Source organism: Psammomys obesus, unplaced genomic scaffold (assembly GCF_907164565.1).
Source record: "Psammomys obesus unplaced genomic scaffold, mPsaObe1.curated_primary_1811, whole genome shotgun sequence".
NCBI classification, from domain to species: Eukaryota; Metazoa; Chordata; class Mammalia; order Rodentia; family Muridae; genus Psammomys; species Psammomys obesus.
The window spans coordinates 17,205,627-17,215,607 of record NW_026596120.1 but is presented as its reverse complement, the minus strand read 5'-3'; the positions used below and the strand labels follow the sequence as shown (position 1 = coordinate 17,215,607).

General features: G+C 42.0%; 1 protein-coding gene across 2 annotated transcripts in view; it reads right to left on the bottom strand.

Moving 5' to 3' along the window:
- The window catches only part of Ip6k1 (inositol hexakisphosphate kinase 1), a 42,791-nt gene that overhangs the window by 13,478 nt on the left and 19,332 nt on the right, over positions 1-9,981 (bottom strand). For both annotated transcript variants that reach the window (XM_055629662.1, XM_055629663.1), the window contains exon 2: positions 8,083-8,430. In XM_055629662.1, coding sequence (XP_055485637.1) covers positions 8,083-8,305 — 223 coding nt within the window. In that variant the 5' untranslated portion in view covers positions 8,306-8,430. The remainder of the gene's footprint in view (positions 1-8,082; positions 8,431-9,981) is intronic.

The following is a 9,981-nucleotide window of genomic DNA, read 5'->3' as shown; positions in this document are numbered from 1 at the left end:
CACACACACACACACACACACACACACACACACACACACACACACACTCACACACCCAAAAGATGGGATTTCTCTGTGTAGCTCTGCCTGTCCTGGAACTCAACCCTGTAGACCAGGCTGGTCTTGAACTGATGGAGACCCACCTACCTGGGTTGCTGGGATTACAGGCATGTGCCACCACCACTGCCAGTCTTTTACTTTAATATGTGTGTTTTGCATGCAGGGTATGCAAGTATATCACACTAAGCTAGAAAGTGGCATTAGATCCCCTGGAACTGTAGTTACAGGTGGTTGTGAGTCTGCATGTGAACAGTGGGACCCAAACCTGGGTCCTTTGCAAATACAGGAAACACTCTTAACTGCTGAGCCACCTCTCTAGCTCCTGTTGTATCTGTTTGGCAACCAGATTAGTTTCTTCTAGATCATTACCAAGAAATAAAACAGGGGGGCTATAGAGATGGCTCAGAGGTTAAGAGCCCTGGCTGTTCTTCCAAATGTCCTGAGTGCAATTCCCAATAACCACATGGTGACTCACAACCATCTATAATTTGATCTGGTGCCTTCTTCTGGCCTACGGACACACATGCAGACAGAATACTGTATAAGTAATAAATAAATCTTTTTTTAAAAGAGATAAAACAGAAATACTCAGAAATCCAAGAATGTTTTTTAAAAGCAAAAACTCAACAATAAAGCCACCCTCTAACTTCCATATGCTATCTAGTGTCCTTCAACTACATTTCTACTTTTACTGTCTTGATGTACACAAGCAGCTCCACAATCTGCCATGAGTGAGTGAGCTGCACTTACAAAAATGTCAATATGTCAGAACCAAAGGTGTTCTCTTCCACTCATTTCCTTCTCTAGACCAGCACTACATCAGTCTCTGGGTCCTATTAGAAGAAAAATCCTCCCCAAATCCAAGGAATGGATTATCTCCTCCTTAGATCTTACATATTGCTGGAACTCATACCTCAAGAGAGTTTCCCATGTCCAACCTGTCCACAGAAAGGCTTTCTCTCTGGCAAGCCCTTACACCACTATTTTTTGAGTTGGGAAAGGCTGAACACCCTACAGTCTGCAGTCTTCTATTATGGGAGCTCCCTCACAGTAATCTTGACTGTCCCCAGCACTCTCACATACTTCCTGCCACAGGGGAACCATTCTCTCTAATAGCCTCTATTTTTTTCCTATCTTGATTTATTTTTTGTGTCTAGAACACATCTTCAAGGAATTCCCTAAGAATTTTCTGGGATAGTAATTTTTTTGAATTCTTTGTTCAAATAATAGTTCATCTGAAGAAAGAGTTCTATGTTTATTGCAAATGCAATTTTACTTTTCCCTTTCCAACTCAGATGTACCTGCACAGGCTACAACTCCCAGCTAGGTGCTGACTAGGGAATGAAGAGGCAGAAACAATCTTGTCCCAGTCCTTGATATTAAGGGGAGTGCTGTTTCATCACTATGTAGAAGGTAGCACCATAGTTTCATTCACATCATGAGAAAGACACTTTCTTCCATATCTATCTTTAGCTTTTGTTTTTGACAAGTAAACAAACATGTACAAAACAATTACAGACTGCAAGAAGTACTGTAAAGAAATTAGGTCGGGTTCTGTAATGCAAATGATAATATCTCCAGAGTAGAGCATTTAACACAGGATTATCAAGGAATGTCTGAGGGATGAGGAGAGCTGTGGACAACAGGAAACACAATACCAAGTAAAGGCTGGGGCTAAGACAAACAAACCACCACCATAAAAATCAAAGCTGGAGTAGTCTAAAAACTGCTGTAACTCTTTTTTACCAATTAAAATATAAATACGGTTTGAGGATGTAAATAAATTAGAATACTTCCTAGCATTCTCAAAAAACAAACAAAAGGAAGAGGGTTATAAGTCACTGGTAGAGTGCTTGCCTAGCCGTTTTAAAGCCCTCTGTTCAATTCCCAGTACCGTGAAAGAATAACTAAAGGTAAATATAGAATTTCCATACGATCAAGTATGTACAGAAAAACTGAACAGTGGGACTCAGATCCTCATATACAGCAGCATTATTCACAATATCTAAAAGATGGAAACAATGTGAATGCTACTAATCCACCATTTAAAATTTTTTGTGTGTGTATGTGTGTGTATGTATGCCTGAGTGTGTGTCCATGCACCACATGCATGCAGTACCCACAGAGGAGGAAGAGGGTATCAGATTTTCTGAAATGTGTCACAAATGGTTGTAGCTTCCATGTGGGTGCTGGGAAATGAGGGCCCTCTAAAAGAGCGGCAAGCACTCTTAACCACCAAGCCATCTCTCCAGCTCTTGTTAAAAAGCTTTAAAAGGACCTGTGAGATAGCTCATGGGTACAGGCACCTGCTGCCAGGTCTAAGGAGCTCAATCCCTGGAACCTACATGGCAGGAGAGAAGCCATTCCTGAAAGCTGTCCTCTGCCTTCTGCAGGTACGCCATGACACATACACATAAATGTCTTGTCTTATTCTTAAAGTGTATTTGTGGTGCTGGGAGTAAAACCTAGACCCTCACTCATGTTAGGTAAGCACTCAACACTAAGCTACAACCCCAACCCCCAAGAGAAATCCAAACACATCCGAAACAGCTGGGCCTAGAACATGCTCAGTGACATTAGCAGGTACAAAATGACAAAAAAATGCACGGTTTCATTTGTATGAAATGTCTACACTATTTGTGGAGAATGAAGGTAGACTTGAGATTACCAGGGGTCAGCTACAGACAGACAGGGAGGATTTACTTATATATTCAGAGTTTTTGTTTCACAATGAACAGTGCCTACAGCTATACAAACCTGTGAATGTACCCAATGCCATTAAATTAGACATTAAAATAGTAAACTGTAGAAGAATGTTAGTTCCAAACATGGCTGTTATGGCAAAAGATCACATCCAAAGATCTTCTAGGTCTGTGCCATCCAGCTGGAATACAAACATACTTTTAATCCAGGAGACAAAGGCAAGGAGATCTGAATTCAAGGCCAACCTGGTATAGAGCAAGTATTAGGTAAAGAAAAGTATAGGTCTAGGTGTACATGCCTTTAATCTTGAACAATGAAGGTAAAGTTGGTTTGTAGAAGGAAGCACCCACCATGTTTGAAAGTCATACCTAATTGAGTGGCACAAATAATGATGAATCAGAGAAAGATTTGACAGAATAGGATATACTCAACTCGCAGAGAGAAAAAAGCTACCTTAAGGGGTAATGCAGAGAGAGTGGAGACAGTTTTTTACCAGGACAATAATAGACTGGTTGGAGAGAAAGAACACAGGTGAAGACAAATGAACCAGAGAATGAGAATGAGCCAGAAGACTAGAGCAGATTGCTAGAGTTAGTCTGAGGCCAAGCGGAGCAATTCAGGGGCCGAGAAAGGCGGCAGATTGTGTAAGTCAGCTGGAAGAAGCATTTGAGCCACAACAGCTGAGTTGAAGCAGCCAGCCCAGAGCTCAGCAACAAGGAAGGGTAAACTTATTAAGCAGTAAGTCTCAGAGGCTGAAAAAAAAATTCTAGCCCTATGTTAGATTGTATGGAGACTAGAAGCTTCCAGGCCTAGACTCAGGTTAGCAGATAGAGGCAGTAAACCTCCCAGATAATTACTGAAGCAGGCAAATAAAAGTTCCTTTTACAGCAAACTTTATATATTTTCCTATAATAATTTTTCAGAATTGAAGAGCCAAAAGTCAACTCTTACTTGGACTGCTTACACTAAACTGAAATTCTTCTATCGAAAAAATGTTAACATGACTAAAATCCTAAGTAAATTAAAAAAAAAAAATTTAAAAGACATATTCATTTTTATTTTATATGTTTGGGAATTTTGGTTCTGTGTAATTAAGTGCACCCCACACATGCAGCACCCAGAAGAATGGTATCAGGCCCTCTAGAACTGAAGTTACAGGCAGTTGTGACAAGCTGGGCGGGTGCTGGGATCCAAACTCAGGTCTCTGCAACAACAACACACTCTCTTAGCCACTGAGCCCTCTTTAGCCCGGTTCTAAATAATTTTTTAAGGGCTGGAGAGATGGTTCAGCAATTAATAGCGCTTCCTAAGTAATCAGGAGGATCAGAGCTCAGAGCTGAATATCCACATGACAGGCCTGGTTTCCCACAAATACCTATCAGCTCAGAGGAATTCAGTACCTCCTTCTGGTATGCATAAATATTTACACACAAACAAATATTTAAGTAAAAAAAAAAATCATAGGTAGGTGTAGTGCCACAAACCTTTAATCTCAGCACTCAGGAGGCAGAGGCAGAGGCAAAGGCAGGTAGACCTCTGTAGGTTGTAAATTCAAGGCCAACCTAGTCTACAAAGTTAAGTTCCAGGCCAGCTAGGGCTACCTCGTAAGACCCTATTCTCAAACAAATAAACAAAAACCCTTAGAAAGGGCAGTCATAAAAATGTATAGGTGCAGCCTTTAATCCCAGCACTCTGGGAGGCAGAGGCAGGAAGATCGCTATGAGTTCAAGACCTGGCTACAAAGAGTCCAGAACAGGCAAGGCTACACAGAGAAACTTTACCTGGAGACACAAGCAAACAGCATATGGAGCTGGAGATGGCTTCTCAGTAAAAAGCACTTGCTGCTCTTCCAAAAGGCCAGGGTTTGGCTTCCAGTACCCACAAAGGCAGAGTACAACCATCTGTAACACCAGATCCAGGGGATGATATGCCCCCTTCTGGCCTCTGCATGCATGTGGTATACGCACAGATGTACAGGGCTGAAGAGATGGATTGGTGGTTAAGAACACTGGCTGCTCTTTCAGAAGACTAAAGTTCAACTCTTAGCACCCATTTAACATCTTACAACCATCTATAACATCAGTTCCAAGGGATACAACACCTTCTTCTAGCCCCTGCAGGCACTAGGCACATACATATTACACAGACACACATGCAGGCAAAACATGAATACACAAAAAATAACTAATTTTTAAAGTGGCTGGATAGTGTAACAGAAGTTTTGGTTTCTTTAAAAATTCAGTTATGTTATATAAACATGTTTTTGGTTTTAATCCCAAGTTTGGGATTTTAGTTTGTCCTTCAGTTTGGCCACAGCTGATAATTGCCTCGTGCAGGGATGTGGTCTTCGGTGCTGGAGTATTTTGAGAGGTATAAATACCAGAGCCCAGAAAGAGAAGGTGGGGCAGCTTGGAGGAGACAAGATGGAGGACTGTTTGCTGTTTCGCTAGTTACCTGGACTGCTGGATATCCTAATGACCCTACCCAGCCAGAAGAAGAAAAGAGGACTATGTCCCTTTTCCCTTCTAACCTTCTTTCTCTCTTACCTAGGTTGGAAGGTACTGGGGTATAGAAGAGAGGTGGAAGCTTTAAGGAACCCCCAAATAGTTTAAAAAACTAGCTCCTACAGGTGGCATCCAAGCTGCTTGGTAAGGAACCCTATTAAAACAGATAAAAAAGGTGCCTACAGGTGGCACTCAGACATGGCTAGGCAAATGGTAAACTTGGTTTCTAAAGCCGTATGGAAGAAGGAATGGATGTACTGTTTCAAAATGTCAGCAAAAAGTTTACAGTGGCTGCTGCCGTGGGGTTCTCTCCTGCTCTCCTCCCAGAGTGGATCCTCTTATTTCTTCATCTTCTTCCTGCATTTTGCTTTAATAAAGATTGGGAGGATAGCTGAAAAATGAGATGGTTCACTCAATTCTCTTATTTTAAAAAAAACTGCAGAGTTGGCTATGCACCTAGAGAGTTTGCAAGTAAAGGCTGAAGTGCCTGGAAAGCAAAAAGTGGCAGTGGAAGGAGAACAAAAGGGTTCACGCCTGGTGTCTGAGAGTAGGACTGTCCCACAGGTTAAAGAGGGAAGCAAACTAGGCTCTAATGCAATTGCTGCCCTGCTCTGCACTTTAAGTGTCAAGTTCTCACAGCCGCTGAGCAGACTTGGTAGCTGGAAGGAGCCGAAGGCCATTCAGAGTGAAAGGGTTAATCTCCTTTGAAAAAAGATTATTTATACAATGTTCTGCCTACATGTATGCCTGCATGCCAGAGAATGGCACCAGATCATATTATAGATGGTTATGAGCCACTATGTGGTTGCTGGGAATTGAACTCAGGACCTTTGGAAGAGCAGACAGTGCTCTTAACCTCTGAACCATCTCTCCAGCCCGGAAAGGGTTAATCTTGAGCAGACTGAGTTGCCATTGAAGTAGCCTCAGGTTAAGAGATTACCACTATTAGCTTTCCCAGTAGCCACTAAAAGCCTTAGATATCAAAATGCTCAGTACTTCAATTGGGGTAAATTTGGTCATTTGAAAAGATTATGACCAAGCCACTAAAAGCCTCAGAGTTCAAAATGGCTGGTGTGTTAACTGAGAAATACAGTACTTTTTACCAGAGACGCCAAAGAGCCATTTCTGGCAACAATGGGTTCTCAGCAAGAATGCCTAAGCATCCCAGGTTTGTAGATGCTATGGTAAAAGATGTCATTGGATGCCAGTCCAAGAGAGACACATGAGGTAACCTCTTGCCATTAAGGAAGCAGCTTTGACATCCTAGCTTGAGGCTCAGTAGCAAAAAGTATGAGCCAATACGGACAAGAGCAGCCAAGAGTTATCAGGTTATAAAAGAAACCACTGATCCAAAAAGTATTTAATTTATTGATAATCTCCTTTTAAAAAAGCAACAACTCTCATTCATATTAGAGAAAAAGCCGTTTTCTTAGACTGAAGGGGGGAGATGTAGTGGAAGTTTTGATGTTTTTAAAAACTCAGTTATGTTATGTAAACATGTTTTTGTTTTAATTCCAGGTGTGAGGTATAGGGCTGATTCAGACTGTCCATAGATGTAAACTACTTGCCTCGTGCAGGTGCTAAAAAGGACTCTTTGCCAACTACAGACAGTTTAATTCTGAGGACTCTCAGATAAATGCCAGAGCCCAGAGAGTGTTTGGGGTGGGGGGAGGGGCTCCGAGGAAGAAGGCTGCTGCTCCTGGTTGCTGCTGATGCATTTTGATGAGAAGAAGTTGGAGCTATCCTGAAATGAAGACTGGACTCGCCTCAAGAAACCCAATGACCCTAACCAGCAGGAAGTAGCTAAAGAGAACTCTGGCCCCTCTCCCACTAATCTTGTCTCCTACCTGGTGTTGGAAGAGATCGGGGTGGAGAAGGGAGTAGAGGCATAATAAAATAGTTTAATTTATTTTTATTTCATGTACATTGGTGTTTTGCCTACCTGTATGTATGTGTGATGGTGTGAGAAACATTGGAACTGGAGTTATAGACAGCTGTAAGCTGCTATGTGGGTGCTGGGAATTGAACCCAGGTCCTCTGGGAGAGAAGCCAGTACTCATAACTGCTGAGCCAACTCTCCCGCCCCCAATAAAATAGTTTTTAAAAAGTACCCCCAACAGAATAGGCCAAGCGTAGTGATGCAAGCCTTTAATCCTAGCACTCATCGGGAGGAAGAGGCAGGTGGATCTCAGTGAGCTCAAGGTCAACGTGATCTACATAGTTCCAGGACAGCCAGAGCTACACAATAGAAACTTTGTCAAAAAAACAAAGGGGGGGGGGGCTGGATAGTAATCAATATGCATACAGAGTGCAAAGATCACATGCTCAAGTGGCCTGATTCCAATACAACAGCCACAAGGCTCCTTCTCACCTATAAAGTTAGCACTCATCTTAAAACTAAGTTTCAAACTTTAAAACTTCAGGACTCCAGAATATTCCAGAAACTCACTTTTCCAGCACACACAGACACCAACCACACTGTCCCCCTGTCAACTGTCTAACAACCTTAACATCTGTAAAGTACCCCTTTATCCTCCTCAGAAACTGAAAACTGTCCCCTTCTCCCCTAGACCTGCGTCACAAAGAAGGGACTCCTAGACAACAGGCTTCTCTACCAATGGGTCTTCCTGCTGTGAATTGTTCTCAGCCTTTCATGATCTAAAATCCTTCCTTATAATTTCAACTTCTAATTTTGCCTAACAAAACAGATGACAAAGAACTGCAACTACATCATAGGGCAAACAAACAAGGACAACTGAGCCGAGAGCCTGACAGTCAAAGGTAGCTAGCCTCACAAAAAGGACCACTAACTGACCTTTGTATTCAGGGGTGAATTCCTTCATTTCGGGAGGGAGAGACTCGTAGAAGCGCTGTTCCCGGGAGATGAGAGGTTTGCACACTGTGTGATCGTCGTACCGCATCATGCTGCTGTGTCCGCCCACCTGATGGATGAAGGGCTCCAGGAGAACTCCTCGGTCTCCAGCCCGACTTGCATTCTTGCCATACTGCCCCACTTCCATGGTTTGACAAACACACATTGCGTTGGGGGCCAGTTGCACACTGAAGGCAGACGATGCAGCACATGGACCACAAAAGGAGAGCTAGGTTGATCCTGGCTAGTGGGAGGCCAATGGTCAGAGTCTGCTTAGCTTATTGTTCTGGCCTAGAAAAAAGAAGACAGGAAAAGGGAATCAAAACAGCTGATGAGTCAGGCTCCCTATTGTGTGCATCCGTCACATTAAGAGGCAGCTGAATTTTGTTCAGTGATTCAGCTTTGGTCTTCTCCACTCATCATTCTGTGTACACAAGCTCCCCTTCCACTCCCTCTAAATACTCCGAGAATCTTACTTCAGAGATATACCACATCACAAGCAAGACAATAATGTAACCTTCAAAGATGAAAGGATCAGAAAAATAACAGTAACGGAGTTGCACCCTGACTCAAGGGGAGAGTTAGTTTGGTTTTGTCTGCATCTTAACCATTAAGTGTATAATCCAGTGGCATCAAGTACATTCACATTGCTGTGTAACCACTGCTAACATCCATCTTCATAACACAGGCTTCCATCAGCCATTCTGAAATTCCATGTCAATTTTATTCTTATTTTTATTTTTCTAAGACAGGGCATGTCACCCAGAATGGCCCTAAACTTGTTATTCTCTTCAGGAAGAGTTTCTACCTTAAACACCAGGTCACATTAATTTCAAAACTTCTCTGCTGAAGATACAAAGAGCCGAACATAAAAAAAAAAAAAAAGAAAGAAAAAAAAAAAGCCATTTGCTGATAGGACTTAAAAAAATTTTTCCCCCTGTGTAGCCCTGACTAGACTAGCACTTGCTCTGTAGACCAGGTTGACCTGGAACTCAGAAATCTGTCTGCCTCTCCCTTCCAAGTGCTAGAATTAAAGGCATGAGCCATCACACCCAGCTGTTTAATTTTTTTTTTTAAATCTTTGGATTTCCGATTCTTCTACTTTAAATCTGTGGTTGCTGATTTATGGCTACGTCAGACACAAGCTTCCCTTCCCACTGCACCATCCACAGAGACAAAGACAAGTTCTTTATATCTGAACACCTTCCCTCTAAAGTCAGGTTTTCTTTCTCTAACAAAGTTGAAATTCTTGCCGCTTCCTTAATACCAAATCCACCTTTAACTCAGGACTGTAGTAGGCAAGACTATCCCTGAAAGATTAAGGCTGAAGGGTAATAAAAGGAAGTGACAGCAAGAGCAGTATGTAGAGGGCTCTGAGGAGTCCTAGAAAATCATAGACCACGCTCTCCTTATATCACAGATTAATAATCTGCCATACAGAGCAAAGAATGTGGTTTGTAATGAAATAGCTGAAACCCTGTCAGTTTCTATGAATGGACTGTGGTCACAGAGTGTCACTGTTCTTGAATTACAAGAGAGTCCATCTGTCCGGTTTGTTTTAAAACATTTCATGTTGACATTTTAAGATAACTGCCTGGTTTGCCTGATGTGGTGGCTTATACCTGTAACCCTCACATTCAGAAGGCTGAGGCTGGAGACCAAGGTCAACCTGGCCCGGCTAAAATTCTACTCGATAGATAGATAGATAGATAGATAGATAGATAGATAGATAGATAGATAGATAGATAGATAGATAGATAGATAGATAGATGGATGGATGGATGGATGAGTGGATAAATAAATAAATAAATAAATAAATAAATAAATAAATAAATAAATAAA